This window comes from Coregonus lavaretus, assembly GCF_964263955.1.
Source record: "Coregonus lavaretus genome assembly, chromosome: 15".
Classification (NCBI taxonomy): Eukaryota; Metazoa; Chordata; class Actinopteri; order Salmoniformes; family Salmonidae; genus Coregonus; species Coregonus lavaretus.
Window position 1 is genome coordinate 4,290,363 of NC_140002.1, and position 21,637 is coordinate 4,311,999.

A 21,637-nucleotide genomic window follows, 5' to 3' on the forward strand; every position below is an offset into this window, starting at 1 on the left:
TGGCACATCGGACTAGAAATGTTCTTTTTCTCAGAGAGGATTAACTTGTGTTTGTCTTAAGTCATTAGGGACGGCTGGGGACATTTTCCTCAGAGCCACGGTTCCTCAAAGCGCATGCAGTCAGAGAGCCATAAAAGGCAGAACCGGACAGATTGTCTTTCTCCCTCCACTGGTGCTGCTGATGCTTTGCTGCAGAGCTAATTCAGTTACCGTGTGTGAGTGCTGCATTATGAAGTGTGCAGTGCATTTCCTCCCTCCGTGCCTGAGTGAATGTGAAAACAGAATGTCTTGCTGACGTGTTTTCGATTTTCTCTCCTTCTCTCTCGTCTCTTCTCACTCTCCCCCCTCTCTCTCTCTCTCTATCTCTCTCTCTCTCTCTCTCTCTCTCTCTCTCTGAAACCTGACTAGGCTTTGATGTCTGGAAGACTCGCTGGAAAACTTCAGCCGTCTCTAGGAAGGCATGGAAACCGTTTGAAGAGCAAACGCAAACTTCCCTAATGGTGTGTGGGTGGAGGAAAGGAAGCGATGCTGAAATGATCTCACGATTTGCCAATAAAAGCATTCAGATCTCAATGTTCGCTAGGCTGTTTAATATCAATGGTTGTTAACCCTAAAATTGTGATTCGAAATGTACCCAATTGGCTTCTCATGGCATGACCCTGGTCTTCACACAGCTTGTACAGGGACTCAATGAAGTTACTGCATCTTCCCCCATCCCTCCTTAGCTCCAGCTCCTTTGGTAAGGAAGGCAGAGTTCAAATAACACAGAGATGTCATAGAGGAATATTCTTTAGAATTTACATCCCCTGCCACTCAAACTTAGTCGTCTGGGCCTACCAGCTCTCCTAGAACTGTTTACACTAGAAGCAGTGGAGAGGACATCTTCATTGAATTGATACTGACCTTCAATCCCACCAGGGCCTATAACGGCCATAGGCCACATTCCCGGATCAGCCTTCCTCACATGTCCACTTATACACATTCTCATCACAGCCCAGCAACCAGCTAAGAGCCTCCAGAGAGTATAATTGTCCTTAGCTAGCACTGCTCCACTGCTCATTGGTAGGAAAGAGTTGTTGAGACCAGGCGATTGTTGACTCAGGCATTCTCATGCAGTAGAGGGAATTGTGTGCTCATTAGCCAAGACTATGATCTTGCAAACATGTGTCTTCAAATGTACACTAGCAAAATTAGCGAACAGTAAGTAGATACAGTACGTTTGTGAACAGAAGGCTAATGCAAATCTTCATTGCACTAATGACAGATATCTCCATAAGTCTAGAGCTTACTGTATTCTAACACATTAGTAGTATGGAGGTATTATACTAGGCCAGCACTGGGAAGTGGCCACAAAAGGCCACAGCATATGGCCACAGCATATAACCATTTTGAAGGGAATAATCACACATGATGATATTCACCCAACGTTGATCACTTTTATTGGACCTCCCACGGATGACAATTGGAGAATGTATGTTAATGGGAGTCAGAGACCCATAGTCTGTGTAGCACAAAGGACTCAGCAAATCTCTAGGGTTCTCAGTGACATTTTGCTCAGAAGAAATGTTTAAATGTTTCTTTATTATTTTTTGATGTTGAAAACGGTTTCTAATTAATTTCTACTGTTTGAGTGGAAAACTGCTTCCACCAGGATTACAGTTTTGTCGGGATTGAAAACATCCAAGGCCTACTACCTATGTCTATGTCACGGTTTCGGCCGAGGCTGCCTCTCCTCCTTGTTCGGGCAGGCTTCGGCGCTCGTCGTCTCCGGAATTCTAGCTGCCACCGATAGATGTTTCATGTTCGTTTGCTTTTGTCTGTTTGTGTCACACCTGTTTCTGTTTTACGTGATTAGTGTCCTATAAGTTTCTCGTTGTGTTTGTCATGTGTTGTGTATGATTGTTTTTCGTCAGTGTTGTGTTTGCTCGGTTGAGCATATTCTCTCCACTGCGCTGGAGCTCGATTGCACTTGTTTCGTGCACTACTTCATTTTGTCGCACCTGTTTGTGCGCATTTTGCCTATACGCCTTGTGCGTAGTTTAGCTGTTGGGCTTAGTTGCCCTGTTGCCTGTGTTTGGGCCGGAATACAGCATTTGGAACCTACCGTCTGCGTCCTGCATCTGATTTCCTACACTACACCTACACACGCCCTGACAGAATCATACACCAATCATGGAATCAGCAGGAGCCGAAGCAGCCCAGACAAGACTGGAAGCCCAGGTTCGGGATCAGCAGGAGCAACTCCTGCAGATGGGGAACGCCCTGCAGGAGGTGATTACCACACTCCGAGGCTGGGGTTCGCCTCCACCACCGCCCGCCCTGCCAGCACCATCGGCCAGCCCGCCCGTTCCAGCACCGGAACCTCGAGGAGTCCGACTATCTCTCCCGAGGGCTTACGACGGGACAGCGGCTGGGTGTCAGGGATTCCTGCTCCAGGTCGAGCTATACCTGGCCACCGTGCACCCGGCACCTTCAGGGCACGAGAGCGTGTCCGCTCTGATCTCCTGCCTGGCCGGAAAAGCGTTGGAGTGGGCCAACGCGGAGTGGAGGAAGATAGACGCCACGACCATTACGTACACTGAGTTCTCCCGCCGCTTCAGGGCGGTGTTTGACCATCCCCCGGAGGGGAAAGCGGCGGGGGAGCGTCTGGTCTTCCTCCGACAAGGGAGGAGAAGTGCCCAGGAATTCGCACTCGAATTCCGTACTCTGGCGGCAGATGCAGGGTGGAATGATCGGGCCCTCACCGATCTATACCGATGCAGCCTACGAGAGGACGTCCGTCGGGAGCTGGCTTGCAGGGACACCAGTCTCACCTTCGACCAGCTGGTGGATATGTCCATCAGGCTGGATACCCTGCTGGCTACCCGCGGACGTCTTGCGGAGGGTCCGTCCATTCCACCCTCCAGCGCCTCCGAGCCTTGTCCCATGGAGCTCGGGGGCGCTGGCGCTAGAGAGAGGAGGAGTCGGCAGGCTAGGGGGTCCATCCACTGCACCAACTGTGGCCGGGGAGGACACACCGCGGCTAGGTGCTGGGGATGGCCTCCTAGGGGAGATGACGACAGGTCCCGCACTGGGGATTCCCTCCAGGTGAGTAGGCGCCCCACTCACCCAGAGCTCTCTGTTGCCCATTTTTGTATGCCTGTACGTTTTCCACAGGTAGCACCTCATGCCCAGCATAAGGCGCTGGTAGATTCAGGCGCAGCTGGGAATTTTATTGATAAAAAGTTTTGTTTAGCGTTAGGGATTCCCCTCATTCCTGTTGATGTTCCTTTTCCCGTTCACGCCCTAGATAGTCGTCCGTTGGGTACGGGCTTGATCAGGGAGGTCACGGCGCCACTTAGGATGTGTGCGCAGGGGGGTCATCAGGAGATGATTCAGCTGTTCCTGATTGACTCTCCTGCGTATCCGGTGGTGCTGGGAATGCCCTGGTTGAGTACCCATAACCCAGTGATTTCGTGGCAGGAGAGGGCTCTGATGGAGTGGTCTGCTCAGTGTGTGGGTAGATGTTTGGGCGTTTCCGTAGGGGCTACCTCGGTGGAGAGTCCAAACCAGGTGCCCGCATTGCACATTCCACCTGAGTATGGGGATTTGGCTATTGCGTTTAGTAAGGCGAGGGCGACGCAGTTGCCACCCCATAGGCAGGGGGATTGTGCGATAAACCTCCAGGCAGGAGCTGCGCTCCCACGGAGCCATGTGTATCCTCTGTCTCAGGAGGAGAAGAAAGCTATGGAGATTTACATAGACGAATCACTGAGACAAGGATACATACGGCCGTCCACTTCCCCCGCGTCCTCGAGTTTCTTTTTCGTGAAGAAGAAGGATGGTGGTTTGCGCCCATGCATCGATTACCGTGGTCTCAATCAGATTACGGTGAAGTATAGTTATCCACTCCCGCTGATTGCGACCATGACTGAGTCGTTGCATGGGGCGCGTTTCTTCACGAAACTAGATCTCAGGAGCGTGTACAACTTGGTGCGCATCAGGGAGAACGATGAATGGAAAACAGCCTTTAGTACCACCTCGGGCCATTACGAGTATCTGGTCATGCCATACGGGTTGATGAACGCTCCATCAGTTTTCCAATCATTTGTGGATGAGATCTTCAGGGACATGCAGGGGCAGGGGGTGGTGGTGTACATTGATGACATTCTCGTGTACTCACCTACCCGTGTCGAGCATGTAGCCCTGGTGCGCAAGGTGTTGCGGAGGCTGGTGGAGCACGACCTGTATGTGAAGGCAGAGAAGTGTCTGTTTTTCCAGGAGTCGGTCTCCTTTTTGGGTTATCAGTTGTCTGCGTCAGGGGTGAGGATGGAGGTAGATCGAGTGTCGGCCGTGCGTAATTGGCAAACACCAACCACTGTGAAGGAGGTGCAGCAGTTCTTGGGGTTTGCAAATTACTACAGGAGGTTTATCCGGGGGTTTGGACAGGTGGCAGCTCCCATCACGTCTCTGTTGAAGGGGGGTCCGGTGCGTCTGCAGTGGTCGGCCGAGGCGGACAGGGCGTTTGGGAGGCTGAAGGACCTGTTTACCTCGGCCCCAGTGCTGGCGCACCCGGATCCCTCTTTGCCGTTCCAAGTAGAGGTGGACGCGTCGGAGGCCGGGTTAGGAGCCGTGCTTTCACAACGATCTGGCGCGCCACCTAAACTCCGCCCCTGTGCTTTTTACTCTAAGAAGCTCAGTCCGGCGGAGCGGAACTATGACGTAGGGGACAGGGAGCTGTTAGCCGTGGTACAGGCTCTAAAGGTGTGGAGGCACTGGCTTGAGGGGGCTCAACACCCTTTCCTCATTTTGACGGACCACCGTAACCTGGAGTACATCCGAGCGGCGAGGAGGCTGAACCCTCGCCAGGCAAGATGGAGTATGTTCTTGACCAGGTTTACGTTTAAGATCACGTACATCCCTGGGTCACAGAATGGCAAGGCAGATGCGCTGTCTCGGCGGTATGACGCGGAGGAGAGGTCCGTGGAGCCCACTCCCATACTGCCGGCGTCGTGTCTGGTGGCGCCGGTAGTGTGGGAGATCGATGCTGAACTCGAGCGGGCGTTACGTACCGACCCTAGTCCATCACAGTGCCCGGAGGGTCGGAAGTACGTTCCGCTCGAGGTTCGGGATCGATTGATTTATTGGGCTCACACGTCACCCTCCTCTGGACATCCGGGTATCGGCCGGACAGTGCACTGTCTTAGTGCCAAGTACTGGTGGCCCACGTTGGCTAGGGATGTGAGGGTTTATGTTTCCTCTTGCTCGGTGTGCGCCCAGTGTAAGGCGCCTAGACATTTACCTAGGGGTAAGTTGCTACCCCTGCCCGTTCCACAACGGCCATGGTCCCACCTCTCAGTGGACTTTATAACAGATCTTCCCCTCTCCCAAGGGAATACCACCATCCTGGTCGTTGTGGACCGGTTCTCTAAGGCCTGTCGTTTGCTCCCCATGCCGGGTCTTCCTACGGCCCTGCAAACCGCCGAGGCACTGTTTACCCATGTGTTCCGGCACTACGGGGTGCCCGAGGACATTGTGGCTGATCGGGGTCCCCAATTCACCTCCAGGGTCTGGAGAGCGTTTATGGAGCGGTTGGGGGTCTCGGTGAGTCTCACCTCGGGCTACCACCCGGAGAGCAATGGGCAGGTGGAACGCGTAAACCAGGATGTGGGTAGGTTTCTCAGAACATACTGCCAGGACCGGCCGGAGGAGTGGTCAAGGTACGTTCCCTGGGCCGAGATGGCCCAGAATTCCCTACGCCATTCCTCCACGAACCTAACCCCATTTCAATGTGTGTTAGGTTACCAGCCGGTTCTGGCACCCTGGCAGCAGAGCCAGATCGAGGCTCCTGCGGTGGATGAGTGGGCGCGGCGCTCGGAGGAGACTTGGAACGCTGCACACGTCCACCTGCAGCGGGCCCTCCGACGTCAGAAGGCGAGCGCTGATCTCCACCGCAGTGAGGCACCGGTGTACGCACCTGGTGATCGAGTCTGGCTCTCTACCAGAAACCTGCCCCTCCGCCTGCCCTGTCGGAAACTGGGTCGGCGGTTTGTAGGGCCATTTAAAGTCCTGAGGAGGTTGAACGAGGTTTGTTATAGATTACAGCTACCTGTGGAGTATAAGTGTGTTAACCCCTCGTTCCATGTGTCCCTTCTCAGGCCGGTGGTAGCGGGCCCACTCCAAGACGATGAGATCTTGGAGACTCCTCCGCCCCCGTTGGACATCGAGGGGGCACCGGCGTACTCCGTGAGATCCATCTTGGATTCGAGACGTCGGATGGGGGGTCTCCAGTATCTAGTGGAGTGGGAGGGGTACGGTCCGGAGGAGCGGTGCTGGGTGCCGAGGAGAGACGTGTTGGACCCATCGCTTCTGACGGAGTTCCATCGGAGGCATCCGACGCGCCCTGCGCCGCGTCCCCCTGGCCGTCCCCGAGGCCGGAGTCGGCGCGCGTCTGGAGCCGCGCGTCAAGGGGGGGGTACTGTCACGGTTTCGGCCGAGGCTGCCTCTCCTCCTTGTTCGGGCAGGCTTCGGCGCTCGTCGTCTCCGGAATTCTAGCTGCCACCGATAGATGTTTCATGTTCGTTTGCTTTTGTCTGTTTGTGTCACACCTGTTTCTGTTTTACGTGATTAGTGTCCTATAAGTTTCTCGTTGTGTTTGTCATGTGTTGTGTATGATTGTTTTTCGTCAGTGTTGTGTTTGCTCGGTTGAGCATATTCTCTCCACTGCGCTGGAGCTCGATTGCACTTGTTTCGTGCACTACTTCATTTTGTCGCACCTGTTTGTGCGCATTTTGCCTATACGCCTTGTGCGTAGTTTAGCTGTTGGGCTTAGTTGCCCTGTTGCCTGTGTTTGGGCCGGAATACAGCATTTGGAACCTACCGTCTGCGTCCTGCATCTGATTTCCTACACTACACCTACACACGCCCTGACAGTCTATAAGACTGTATCAGACAAGGATTTCATTCTCTTTGTTAAGTTTATCTATGCCACAGCCATTCTATATACAGTAAGATCTGTGAGAAGATGTGCTTGGATGGTGACAACATGACAGTGAGATATATTCTGTCTCGTCATCTAAGGATGATTTAGTACTTGCTATTTATCATTCCTGTACATCAAAGAGTTTTATAGGCAAGCATGATTGTCCTTGCTGCATGTCTTCATATAATGGGCTATTTTTCTTTTCTGGTGCATGGAAAACACCTTACTCCAAATCTACACGGCAGTTATGGCTTTGTCACAGTGAGGTATATAAGCCTGAATGACAGGCCCTACAAAATGAGAACATTGAAAATCCTGTGTTGCTCAGTTGGTTGAGCATGGCACTTGCAACGCCAGGGTTGTGGGTTCGATTCCCACGGGGGACCAGTACGAACAAATATGAAGTTGTATGCACTCACTACTGGATAAGAGCATCTGCTAAATGACTAAGATGTAAATCATGTCCTAGTCACCATGTGACGGGCAAGTAGGAACAGTCCAAAGGGGAACATGCTCTACCAAAACATCCCTGTGCAAAACTACCAGAACTTCTCTCTCTCTCAGGGGTCAGTGTCTGTCAAAAAGTTTCAAACGAGCAGTGCGCAATTTCCTGAAATTAATTAAATTGCCAGACTGAATTAAAAGCCCTGGACATATTTAACACAAGAACTCTTAATTGCAGTTTGTTAAATTACCACTGCTTAGTCGCAGTTTCCATTCATGTTCTGAGCCAGGTTGTTCTGAGCCAGGGTGTTCTGAGCCAGGGTGTTTGAGCCAGGGTGTTCTGAGCCAGGGTGTTCTGAGCCAGGGTGTTCTGAGCCAGGGTGTTCTGAGCCAGGGTGTTCTGAGCCAGGGTGTTCTGAGCCAGGGTGTTCTGAGCCAGGGTGTTCTGAGCCAGGGTGTCTGAGCCAGGGTGTTCTGAGCCAGGGTGTTTGAGTCAGGGTGTTCTGAGCCAGGGTGTTTGAGACAGGGTGTTCTGAGCCAGGGTGTTCTGAGCCAGGGTGTTCTGAGCCAGGGTGTTCTGAGCCAGGGTGTTCTGAGCCAGGGTGTTCTGAGCCAGTGTGTTTGAGTCAGGGTATTCTGAGCCAGGGTGTTCTGAGCCAGGGTGTTCTGAGCCAGGGTGTTCTGAGACAGGGTGTTTGAGACAGGGTGTTTGAGACAGGGTGTTCTGAGCCAGTGTGTTTGAGTCAGGGTATTCTGAGCCAGGGTGTTCTGAGCCAGGGTGTTCTGAGCCAGGGTGTCTGAGCCAGGGTGTTCTGAGCCAGGGTGTTCTGAGCCAGGGTGTTCTGAGCCAGGGTGTTCTGAGCCAGGGTGTTCTGAGACAGGGTGTTCTGAGCCAGGGTGTTCTGAGCCAGGGTGTTCTGAGCCAGGGTATTCTGAGCCAGGGTGTTCTGAGCCAGGGTGTTCTGAGCCAGGGTGTTCTGAGCCAGGGTGTTCTGAGCCAGGGTGTTCTGAGCCAGGGTGTTCTGAGACAGGGTGTCTGAGACAGGGTGTTTGAGCCAGGGTGTCTGAGACAGGGTGTTTGAGACAGGGTGTTTGAGACAGGGTGATCTGAGACAGGGTGTTTGAGACAGGGTGTTTGAGACAGGGTGTTCTGAGACAGGGTGTCTGTCACGCCTAGTCCCTGAGAGAAGGGAATGATTCCTTAAGATAGCTCCTCGACAGTGATGTGTCCCAAACGGCAACCTATTCCCTACACAGTGCACTACTTTTGGTCAAAAGTAGTGCACTATATAGAATAGGGTGACATTTGGGACAAAGCCTAGGAGAACAGGGCAGCACAACCAGTTTCACACTGTTGTAGACTTCAAGGTGGGTCATAATAGCAAGCTGAGCATGGCACAATTATAATCAAACACACAACTCCTCTATATGCTGCCGACAAAGCTGTCCCGTTGCTTACCGAGAAAATTATCTGACAATTTGTGTAGCCATCAGCAGAGATATTACAATTTACAATATTTCAAGCCAAACCTATCTGTCCTTTAAAGGCATGCTGACGGAGACTTGATGTCATTTTCAATCAAGGTCATATTTCTGAAGGCTCCTTTCAGGCTATTTTTATAACTGCATCATTGAAGTGAAAACACTGCTTAGGTATTATCTATCTCACAGTGAGAGACAGAATAACAACAAAAAATTTCAGAAAAACGCATGTCAAAAATGTTATAAATTGATTTGCATTTTAATGAGGGAAATAAGTATTTGACCCCCTCTCAATCAGAAAGATTTCAGGCTCCCAGGTGTCTTTTATACAGGTAACGAGCTGAGATTAGGAGCACACTCTTAAAAGGAGTGCTCCTAATATCAGCTTGTTACCTGTATAAAAGACACCTGGCCACAGAAGCAATCAATCAATCAGATTCCAAACTCCACCATGGCCAAGACCAAAGAGCTCTCCAAGGATGTCAGGGACAAGATTGTAGACCTACACAAGGCTGGAATGGGCTACAAGACCATCGCCAAGCAGCTTGGTGAGAAGGTGACATCAGTTGGTGTGATTATTCGCAAATGGAAGAAACACAAAATAACTGTCAATCTCCCTCGGCCTGGGGCTCCATGCAAGATCTCACCTCGTGGAGTTGCAATGATCATGAGAACGGTGAGGAATCAGCCCAGAACTACACGGGAGGATCTTGTCAATGATCTCAAGGCAGCTGGGACCATAGTCACCAAGAAAACAATTGGTAACACACTACGCCGTGAAGGACTGAAATCCTGCAGCGCCCGCAAGGTCCCCCTGCTCAAGAAACCACATATACAGGCCCGTCTGAAGTTTGCCAATGAACATCTGAATGATTCAGAGGAGAACTGGGTGAAAGTGTTGTGGTCAGATGGACCAAAATCGAGCTCTTTGGCATCAACTCAACTCGCCGTGTTTGGAGGAGGAGGAATGCTGCCTATGACCCCAAGAACACCATCCCCACCGTCAAACATGGAGGTGGAAACATTATGCTTTGGGGGTGTTTTTCTGCTAAGGGGACAGGACAACTTCACCGCATCAAAGGGACGATGGACGGGGCCATATACCGTCAAATCTTGGGTGAGAACCTCCTTCCCTCTGCCAGGGCATTGAAAATGGGTCGTGGATGGGTATTCCAGCATGACAATGACCCAAAACACACGGCCAAGGCAACAAAGGAGTGGCTCAAGAAGAAGCACATTAAGGTCCCCGAGTTGCCTAGCCAGTCTCCAGACCTTAATCCCCTAGAAAATCTGTGGAGGGAGCTGAAGGTTCGAGTTGCCAAACGTCAGCCTCGAAACCTTAATGACTTGGAGAAGATCTGCAAAGAGGAGTGGGAGAAAATCCTTCCTGAGATGTGTGCAAACCTGGTGGCCAACTACAAGAAACGTCTGACTTCTGTGATTGCCAACAAGGGTTTTGCCACCAAGTACTAAGTCATGTTTTGCAGAGGGGTCAAATACTTATTTCCCTCATTAAAATGCAAATCAATTTATAACATTTTTGGCATGCGTTTTTCTGGATTTATTTGTTGTTATTCTGTCTCTCACTGTTCAAATAAACCTACCATTAAAATTATAGACTGATCATGTCTTTGTCAGTGGGCAAACGTACGAAATCAGCAGGGGATCAAATACTTTTTTCCCTCACTGTATGTTTAGATGTGGCCACATTCCAGACAGTCATCAGAGCTCAGCTGACGGTGCCTTTTTGAAAAGAGCATTTCCCTGGCAGGCTGGCACCCATCCTGCCAATCAGTCCGTAATGGCTGGAAGGTTTCACATGACTTTTTCCCCACAAAAGGGCTTTATTACAGACAGAAATATATTTTTTTGTCACATAAACTGAAATTAGGCAAACTGTTAGAATTTTAGCAATCAGGAAATCGATTTCTGCATATTTCACATTTAAGTGAGAGAATGTATCTGCACCCTGTATTATTCACTGTTTACTGAATTTCTCTCAAATTGGTTTTCTTGTATCAGGTCTCCCAGAGGGCTGGGAGGCTCAGGCAATTTGCCAAGCAGTTTCCCAACCTGTCAGAGGGCACACATCGGGTGATCAATTGTACTCTAAATGCCACAAAAGCTACTGAACTGAAAGGAAATATGAGTTGATAACGTTAGATGAGATTTCTTACTTTTTCCAAACCATGTGACCTTGTAATTTTTGATCCACATAATGCGTGTGTATGAGGGAAGATTCATAGGGAATAACTTCATGTTTAGAAATAAAGTAATGATCCATAAAACTTCAGTAAGATGTTATATGAAGCTCATATACTGCACTGACCGACACACCAGCTGTGTAACATAATTCAATTATGTTTGCATATTCAATTCAAATATACATAAAACTGAATAAATATAAATTTAAATATACATAAAATCTTTGAATATCCACAGTAGACTATGTTTTATACGTGTATCTATAGCTATGTAGTACAAAGCTACAAAGTTTACTACTTCTAAATGTCTACTTTTCAGTGTGAATTCAAAAAGGCATCAATTCAGTTTGGATGTACTTTATTAGCTTCAAATCAGAATTATCTGCAAGTAAGCATTTCATTGGACGGCGTATATCATGTATATCCTGTAGATAGACATTTTACATTATTTAGCAGACGCTCTTATCCAGAGCGACTTCCATGAGCAATTAGGGTTAAGTGCCTTGCTCAAGGGCACATCGACAGATTTTTCACCTAGTCGGTTCGGGGATTAGAACCAGCGACCTTTCGGTTACTGGCACAACGCTCTTAACCACTAAGCTACCTGCCGCCCCAGACTAAGAAATAAAGCTTGAACTTGAAATCAGAACTACATACAGTATCGAACAGGGATACTCAAGTACTATTTTAGAAGGTCCGGTCACACAAATGTCCTAGGTGGCAAAGGTCCGGATGGATAATGTAATTTATCGGCGTAGTAACAAACCCCAACATCGCAACCCATGCGACCCCAAACTGTTCACACCCCTCTTGTTGACGGAGAGAAAATGTTGCAGTTTTAAAGCTAATTTCCCGCAATTCTACACATTTTGCTGGGCCAGAGATGTGTTGTTTTAAAGCCTATTTCCTGCAATTCTACGCATTCTTCCATGTCTTATGTGTGTTTATATGATACCAGGGTTCGAAGCCCGACCTAGTAAAAAAATAAAGAAAAATAAAAAGTTGAGTATGGAGGGTATAGAAGATGCATCAATTCACGTCATAAACCCACCCGTTCTAGAACCTCATCCTTCATGAGCTCATGGGAATAAGTCATTAGACTTATTCATGCAATATAGCTCAAGGGATCCTACAGTAAGCGTGTGTGGGTGACCCAGGAACTCCCAGCTGGCTGGGGTCTAATGGGAACTTATTGTGCAAAGGCGATGACAAGCTGAGCCATTCTTCTGCAGTAATTTACTGTCTGCCAAATACAGACAGGCAGGGTGACAATTTCATCTCATGATTGACGGTGACAATCTGGGCCATTTTTCTGTGTCACAGAGGGGTCGAGAGGAAATCAGTTCTGCACTCAGGAGAGTTTCTCAGGAGCTGCAGATAGGAACAAACAGCACCCCCTCATCAACCTTGTAAAAATGTGTATAAAGTAAGATGAGGCAGGAGACAGACAGAGAGCACCTCCACTGAGTTTCCTCCTTTTCCAGGTCCCTCTATAAATCAACCATTGGCAGAGGGACACAATATAAGCTTTAGTCCAGCCACGTCAATCAGCTCCATCAGCCATCTACGTCCAATGCAGTATGGTTTACCTTACGATCTACAGCCAGGTACATCAGCCGTGTATGTCCAATGCAGTATGGTTTACCTTAAGATTTAGAAGCTTCCAATTGTTTCAAACTGTCAAATTTAAGGAAGCCGTTTATTTAGTTGTGAATCATCTACGACCGATTTTACCTCACCAATGCAACTGTTGACAGTAGAATTCAAAACCAGAAATGGTGTATACTATACTTAATGCCGTATCTATACGCAAGTAATGTGAACCTTATCGAAAGCCATTACATTCATACAGAAAACAATGGCAATATTGTATCTCACTCCTTTCTAGCCACTGAGACCAGGTTGCAACACTACATAAATAGACTTGGTAACCTTGCATTGTGGGGCAGCAGTGGCACAATGACACAGTCATAAGAATTATCATTTAGAATTAGAAAAACTTTATTGTCCACGCAATGTGGAAATTTGTCTTTGAGGATCTGTGTGAAGTAGAACAGCACCAGTAATTGCTAAGGTGGAAATAATGAGGTAATGAAGCATTGCAGTGAGAGAGGAGACTAAAACAACAGCCCCCCACCCATCAGCCCCCCCGGCTCTGCATGCTTCAGGTGACGTTAAAAAATCTATGGAAATTCAGCATACTCCAATACTGGAGAGGCCAGTCGGCCCAGCTATCTATCTGCACAGCGTTTACATGCTCTAAATGCTACAGAAAGAGCACAAATGCTTGATCCGAGAATCGAGTAGCATTAAACTCCCTGGACGGCAGAGTGCATCTGTTCTGTAGCTCTTAGTGTAGTTACGCAGTGCCTGATGCTGCCTGGGAATGAGACAAACCTTTTCTGGAACCACTAATGCAGCAAGCTGTTAGCGTGGCTTTTAGCATTACGTCTGCTTCTGAAAGAAGGAGGAAATAGTTCACCCTCTGTAAGAGTTCAAGGGAAACCAGACACGAGAGGAGGATGTGGGGAGAAGCTGAGCCACTCAATATTGGGTTTTGAAGACAAAAGAGAGAGCTATAAACTCTCTGAAGCCAATGAATCAAAACAATAAAGTGTTCATTCAGTTGGCCTTGGTGCAATATAATCAGGAGGAATGATCCGTGCCCCTCGCTGGTACAGACCAGGACAGATCATTATACCATATGAGTTTAGCACGTATTTCATTTCAGTCATTTAGCAGACGCTCTTATCCAGAGCGACTTCCAGGAGCAATTAGGGTTAAGTGCCTTGCTCAAGGGCACATCGACAGATTTTTCACCTAGTCGGCTCGGGGATTAGAACCAGCGACCTTTCGGTTACTGGCACAACGCTCTTAACCACTAAGCTGTGCTTATCTCCCTGTTTCACAGTTTAAAAGCTTAACCAGCGTTGACCATTTCTGTATTGCAGGCTAACTGCTGAGGATCCAGCTACGATGTCACTGGTTGGCATTCTGCTGGACAGGATGTGTGCTGATTGCAGACGTCCTGGCAGCACCGAGGAGAGAGGCGTAGGGATTAAACGGTAGCTCTGCACAGAAATGTCAGCCTGTAACATCTCTAATGGGCTAAAATCTGATTCAGGGGTGATGGATTTTGATAATTGTCTGCTCTGTTTGCTTCTTCCTCACACTCTCACACACACACACACATTCCCCTCCACAGGCACGCACACCATCCTGCATACATTACCAACGCCTTGGGCCTCCATCATCAGAGCTGAACACGCTGATCTCACAATTAGAGGTATACCGCCGAGGCATGTTGGGTATCTTTACCATGGCCCTGCTGACTTCTCACAGTATTCAAATAGCTGGGTCTAAAGCCAGTACATCATTGCCTCCTGAGTCTTGAAATATTCTATACGTTTGCTCAAGTGCAACACAAGGGATGAAAAATTCTAAGTGCATAGGAGATTTCTCTGAGGCTCAGTATGTAGCTCTTTGAAACATGTAAGGGGACTTTCAAAGCTGGAACATCTACAGTAGCTTACAAATGTAGGATCTTAATTTGACCTATACTTTCACAGCAACATAATCCTGCAGCAACAGAATTTCAACGTTTACTCCATAACAACAATAATTTGGTAGGTGCTTATATTGGTCCTATTTCACACGTGAATTAGAAATGTGTTTTTTGCATATCCCACTCTTCCTGAGACACTCAGAGAGCAGGGTCACAGCCAGGGTTTGCCATTGAACAGCAACCCTGGAGCAATTAGGTTTAAGTGCCTTGCTCAAGGGCACATCGACAGATTTTTCACCTTGTCTGCTCGGGGATTCAACCTAGCGACTTTTCGGTTACTGGCCCAATGCTCTAATCGCTAGGCTACCTGCCACCTTGTTGCTTGATCAGTGGTTAGGCTATTATCTGGCCAAAAGTAGGCTACATGAAAAGTGCAATCCTGTTAATATAACCGTGTGTTAGTGTGGGTTCTCAGTAAATGTATGTAAATCTCAAAGCTCATCTGCATTTCCTGCGGTATAGGAACATTCTCAGCAACAAAATAGTGATCAAATTAATGTCCTACATTTGTACTATCACAAACACACACAGTGAAAACAAACTCTGTCATCCATGAAGATTGGAAAATCATATATTCCAGGACCACACATTCACAGATGGACATGAAGCTCAGGTTTCAGGATAAAGGACTGTATTCTTACTAGAATCTTGATCCATTTCAATACTACTTCTCAAATCCATGTCAACAATGCCAAGGGTCATCAGGCTATAGAGCAGGGATGTGCAACTCCAGTCCTCGGGGGCCAGAGTGGTGTCACACTTTTTCCCCATCCCTAGCAAACACAGCTGATTAAACTAATTGCATTCTAAACTGAAGATCATGATTAGTAGATTGTTGGAGTCAGGTGTGTTAGCTGGGGCTGGGGCAAAAGTGTGATACCAATCAGGCCCCTGAGGAATGGAGTTGCCCATCCCTACTATAGAGTGAAGTATTTGCATTTGTTATGTAAGACATGGATGTGAAGCTATGCCATCAAGGAAGAACCACTGGTCATATGTTGGTGGTATCTTCACTGGGATTCTTTTGAAATAAACCTTTTTGAAACAATATTAACTTGCCCCAGCCTAAGACGCTGGATAGCTTTTCATAAATTTGAAATTGGCTAAACAAGTGTTGAATTCTCAAGAACATCTCCACAGTTCCTTAATACAGAGGTTTGCGAAAGTATTCACCCTCCTTGGCATTTTCCTATTTTGTTGCCTTACAACCTGGAATTAAAATTGATTTTTGGGGGGTTTGTATCATTTGATTTACACAACATGCCTACCACTTTGAAAATAATTTGTATTGTGAAACAAACAAGAAATAAGATTTTAAAAAACAGAAAACTTGAGCGTGCATAACTATTCACCCCCACTCCCAAAGTCAATACTTTGTAGAGCCACCTTTTGCAGCAATTACAGCTGCAAGTCTCTTGGGGTATCTATAATATTGGCACATCTAGGCACTGGGATTTTTGCCCATTCTTCAAGACAAAACTGCTCCAGCTCCTTCAAGTTGGATGGGATCTGCTGGTGTACAGCAATCTTTAAGTCATACCACAGATTCTCAATTGGATTGAGGTCTGGGCTTTGACTAGGCCATTCCAAGACATTTAAATGTTTCCCCTTAAACCACTCAAGTGTTGCTTTAGCAGTATGCTTAGGGTCATTGTCCTGCTGGAAGGTGAACCTCCGTCCCAGTCTCAAATCTCTGGAAGACTGAAACAGGTTTCCCTCAAGAATTTCCCTGTATTTAGCGCCATCCATCATTCCTTCAATTCTGACCAGTTTCCCAGTCCCTGTCGATGAAAAACATCCCCACATCATGATGCTGCCACCACCATGCTTCACTGTGGGAATGGTGTTCTCTGGGTGATGAGAGGTGTTGGGTTTGCGACAGACATAGCGTTTTCCTTGATGGCCGAAAAGCTCAATTTTAGTCTCATCTGACCAGAGTACCTTCTTCCATATGTTTGGGGAGTCTCCCACATGCCTTTTGGCGAACACCAAATGTGTTTGCTTATTTCTTTCTTTAAGCAATGGCTTTTTTCTGGCCACTCTTCCGTAAAGCCCAGCTCTGTGGCATGTACGGCTTAAAGTGGTCCTATGGACAGATACTCCAATCTCCGCTGTGGAGCTTTGCAGCTCCTTCAGGGTTATCTTTGGTCTCTTTGTTGCCTCTCTAATTAATGCCCTCCTTGCCTGGTCCGTGATTTAATTGGTTGCACCAGATCTTATTTAGGGGCTTCATAGCAAATGGGGTGAATACATATGTATGCACCACTTTTCAGTTATTTATGTTTCAGAATTTTTTGAAACAATTTTTTTTTTTTTTCACTTCACCAATTTGGACTATTTTGTGTATGTCCATTACATGAAATCCAAATAAAAATCAATTTCAATTACAGGTTGTAATGCAACAAAATAGGAAAAAATGCCAAGGTGGATGAATACTTTTGCAAGGCACTGTAGGTAGAAATGATTCAGCACACCAGAGCAACGTAAACATGTTAAAGTGAGCGGAGAGAATAATAATAATAATAATAATAATAATAGTAATAATAATAATAATAATAATAATATAATAATAATAATAATATAATAATAATAATAATAATATAATAATATAATAATATAATAATATAAAGAGAATAATCTCTTTCTAAAGGCTCATTTTTCTTTGGTGGGCCCATTGCAATTCTTTCCTCTAGAACGACAACAAGAGTAACTCTGCTCTCCAAATGGGAGACTTCATGGCCACTTTCTGGTGAAATGGGTACCAAACTGAGCAGTATGAAGCAGTTGAGATGGGTACTTAAAGTTTGATGGGTATGAAGGGTCAGTATCATCACCATGTGGATATCCACATTCAAAAGTTGGTGACATGTACTTCCTTGGTTGAAGATTACATTTCTGGACACAGAAATGATTGCTGTCTACAGACAGACTTGGGATATGTTGTGTATATGAATCAGAGGTCTCCTTCCTCTAAGTTTTTAGATGCTGATTACCATTTGATTGGTTAAGTGCATCAATTGCAAAATAGGATTTATCGAGCACCTACTCTAACCTCAACAGATATCCAATAATGCAATGATATGCACGTATCTTTCAGTCCTTTTTTAACAAATGTTTTTTTAATACCCTGCCCAAGCCAAGTGCCCAGTGTTATGCTATGCATGGTAGCATCAGTGTATTTGTGAAGTCCCTCCAGCAACTCATTGTCCCATTATCTGCTGCACCAGAGAGCACTTACTCCATCACAACAGCAGAGGCATCTGCCTTTTCAATCCACCATGCGTAGAAAACGTCAGTGAAGAAAATGGACTGATAGAATGTGGGAGCAGGTTGTTTGCGCTATGCAATCTCTCCCTCAACAGGTCTTTCTTAGTCAAATGCACAGCATCTCCAGAGTTCCCAATATTGCCTTTGGGCCTGGGATTGCAGTCATTACACAGTTTGGAGAGCAGGTCAAGGGCCAGCCAGACAATCCATTCCATCCTATGCAGATATCCTTCCTCTCTCCTCTCTTCCCCTGCCTCTCTGGTTCTGTCTGAATAATGCAGACTTTGGGTTCGGTGACTGCTCCCCTGACAGACTGGACTGTGGAGCAGCTGCACCTATCAAGAGCAGCCATTGCGCTGTCACGCCCTATTTCCAGCTAAGCAAATCGGTTGAAACAGGCAAACAGCATAGGGCTCCTTCCCAAAATGTCACACCAACATTTTACTGCAAGACGCTCATTACTTTTAGCACCTTGATCCAGCTGAAACCGGTGCATGTGTGTTTTTATGATGCCACTCTGATGAGGTGTTAACGTCTTGAAAGTGTCGGGTCACAAATGGTGCCATGCACCCTGCTTCCCACCTGCCACAACACATTACAGGATAATGATTCATTTGTGTGTTCTAAGCTAATGGAGTTCTCTGTCACACATAATTTCCATCAACATACGAAAGGCAGTTTGCAATGGCAGAATCTTCTCTAACGTAATCATTTAATGTACACATTTACACCAAGAGGAGGGACCCAGGCGAAATTAGCCATTTTGCAAACAGTTTAGAAATTATTGTTCTGCCCCCAAAAATGATAGCATGATGTATTATGTCTTCGACATGCAGGCCCAAGGAGTGAGTCCTCATAATGTCATTGCAAATGATTGATTATCAATCATTCTAACCATGTGACAAATTGGTAAATAAATTAGCTTGCAAGGGATAGCAGGCGACGCAGACGCCGAGACAGAGCAGTGAGGCCTATAAAAGGCAACTGGTGCACTCTGCCAGGGGCGACGGGGGAGCAGGAGTGTGCCAGGGAGGCAGAGAGGGAGAGAAGACAAACAAGGGGCTGTCACTGACTTCACTGATCCACTGGGTGCCTTCAATCTTTACAAACTTCCTGTGTGCACTCACCAGCTAAATATTGGTTGACGGGATCCAGAAAGCAATGTTATTTCACTGTAAACAAGGAGAGGTCTTCGGACAGTGACAATTGCATGCTACTTATCTGAACTGTATGACTGATGACACAGATTTACCTGCTGTGGAATAGTATCTACTCATTTTCTGAAGGAATAACTTGGAGAATCTCTAGATTGTTGCTCCTGTTTATCAGGAAACTTAGAATGCTCCCAACATTGTTAGTCTAATAACATCTCCCTGCAACTTCTTCGGTTTAATGACACAGCAGAAAGAATCTACAGTATGTGCTTGAGAAAATCATGTCTCGATATGTTTTATGAGCTCAGAGTGGAATACAGTCTCAGTATGAGCTTGCTTTGCGCTCTACCTTTTGGCGGAGCCTCTGCAGCAAAGGAACACATTATGTACTGTCAGCTCTGAGTATATGTGGTATTTTGTTGCACCGTAAAATATTATGAGAGCCCTTATAAAACCCATCATCCTATCCTGCCTCCAAATGATGGCTTGGAGAGAAATGGAGAGAGGCTGCAGCACACTCAGTATGGAAGATGAATAGCACTTCCCAGGTAGACATTTCTGGGAACAAATGGGTTTAGGCCCATGGGGAAATTCAACAGAGCACTAAGAAAGAACTCATATAACCCAATTAAAAGGAGTGAAATCAATTTAGTTCAGTTCCAGAGTGGGCAGACAGACTGTCCTCAACACGTACCAGCATTCACAATACACAGTATGTTGCTCAACTTGTAGAAGGCTATTTTCAGTTCTCTTTTCAACAGGGTGGATTGGAAAATACCATTTCCACATAAGATACACAGTTTGGCAAGCATTGATCACTGGCACTCACAGCCGGGGACTGAGTGACTATCTCTGTGCATCATGTTCTTGTGCACACACGTGTGTGTATGTGTGTGTGTGTGACCACTCTCAGAGGTACTTCAAAAGCAGGATGTTTGGGGAAAACGTGTGAAACAAGTGTGCCTTCTAGTGGTGACTTGGAGGAGTATTTGACATGGGATGTGTAGTTACACTGATACCTGGTAAAAACGAAAGCCACTTACGATAGAAGATGTATTCAGTGTAACTTGACCAGATCTTGTCCTCTGTGTGTTGATTCACGGATGACGCTGTGACTGAAGAGTTACAGGCAACCATCTGGAAACCACACTCGGACAGCATGTCAAAGGATCTCTCAAGGTGTTTGAACTTCAGGTAAAACCTGGAAGTATATCGATCCGGTGTCCTGTCTGGATCTCGACTCTCGTTCAAGGTCTCCCCAAAAACTTCCTTGGCTAACGCAACCCTCCCACAAATCAAAATCCGAGGGACCCTTCTGAATTTGGCGTCGGTTTGACTCTCTCTGCCTATTGTACAAGAGCCCCTGTACCCAACCGTAATGAACCCACTTTTTCTGTCTGCCGGGACCAGTGACGACGGCGGACACATCTTGTGGTCGCTGCCTTGAGAAGCATCTTCAAAATCACTATGGAAGTATTCGTCTGGACTGTGTTTTAAATCGTCGGGGGTCAATAGTTTGACCAAGTCTGGCAACTGGAAGTACTCAGCCTCTTTCCTAAGCCTCCCCTTCTCTGGAAAATGGTCGGGCAGTACAACTTGTTTGTCTCTGAGGTAGTCCAACACATATCGAAATAAAAATCCATCTCTGTCGATAAAATAGCGTCCCTTAGGGTCCCTTGCCAAGTCATTAGTGGCATCCTTCTTGGGTGAGAATATTTTGCCCAGCAAGGAATTCGGGGTGCTCACTAACGTCGCATGACGCGTGTAATACACCTGACCCCCGACATTTAATTCTACAACATCTGGGAAACTATTCTGAACAGATCCTTGTTCTTTGGACGTAGGGTTAGTCCTACAGTTTCCACTCAATGCCATTGGTTCCGTCATGAATGACTAAAAACTCCACCGAATTTTAGATGGTGGATTGAAGTCCAAAAGTTGTTTTCAATGTTTACTTGGAATAAAACAAGGAATCTTGGTGTTTAATAAAAAAAAAAGATAAAATGAACAATTTAACACACTGAACATAGATTTGGATAAAGAAGCCTTATAACGCCAGTCATTCACCTACCAGTCACAGTAGTCGTCGAAAAATAGCCTAATGGAGGATGTCCAAGAGACCCCCCTCAAAATGGAAAAATGACAGAGCTGGGTAGTTGAAAAATCTGTGTTCTGAGAGTAGAAAAAAAACATACGGACGCATCAAAGGTTTGCACCTTACCAGCGTGCATCAGTTGTTCTGCATCCATTGGCCCTGGGAGAAGAACATTACCGAGGGAAATGACTGAGGTTCATGAGAATCACCGCGGCCAGATCAAATAGAAACGTTGACAAACGGAACATGAGCTGCCTTGCTGCTGTTTGCTGTTTGCCAGAGCAACATGCATATAGATAATACTCTACATAAATTTGAAAATATATCTACAACATATTCAATAGAAAAACTCCCCCCAACAACTTCTAAAGTCCAAGAGGAAAGGTATCGTCACCGGCGTTTTATCTCGAACTTCCTCTGAACACGAGGAATTGGTCTTGCTGATGAAAAAGGCTGTCTGAAAAA

At 46.7% G+C, this 21,637-nt stretch overlaps 1 protein-coding gene across 1 annotated transcript in view; it reads right to left on the reverse strand.

Moving 5' to 3' along the window:
• LOC311142014 (BTB/POZ domain-containing protein KCTD16-like) overlaps positions 1–20,964 on the reverse strand; it is a gene marked incomplete at both ends in the record, with an annotated part of 43,290 nt that extends 22,326 nt beyond the window's left edge. Inside the window, one exon of the mRNA XM_084177559.1 lies at positions 20,121–20,964. Coding sequence (XP_084033685.1) covers positions 20,121–20,964 — 844 coding nt within the window. The remainder of the gene's footprint in view (positions 1–20,120) is intronic.
• Positions 20,965–21,637: the final 673 nt, after the last annotated feature.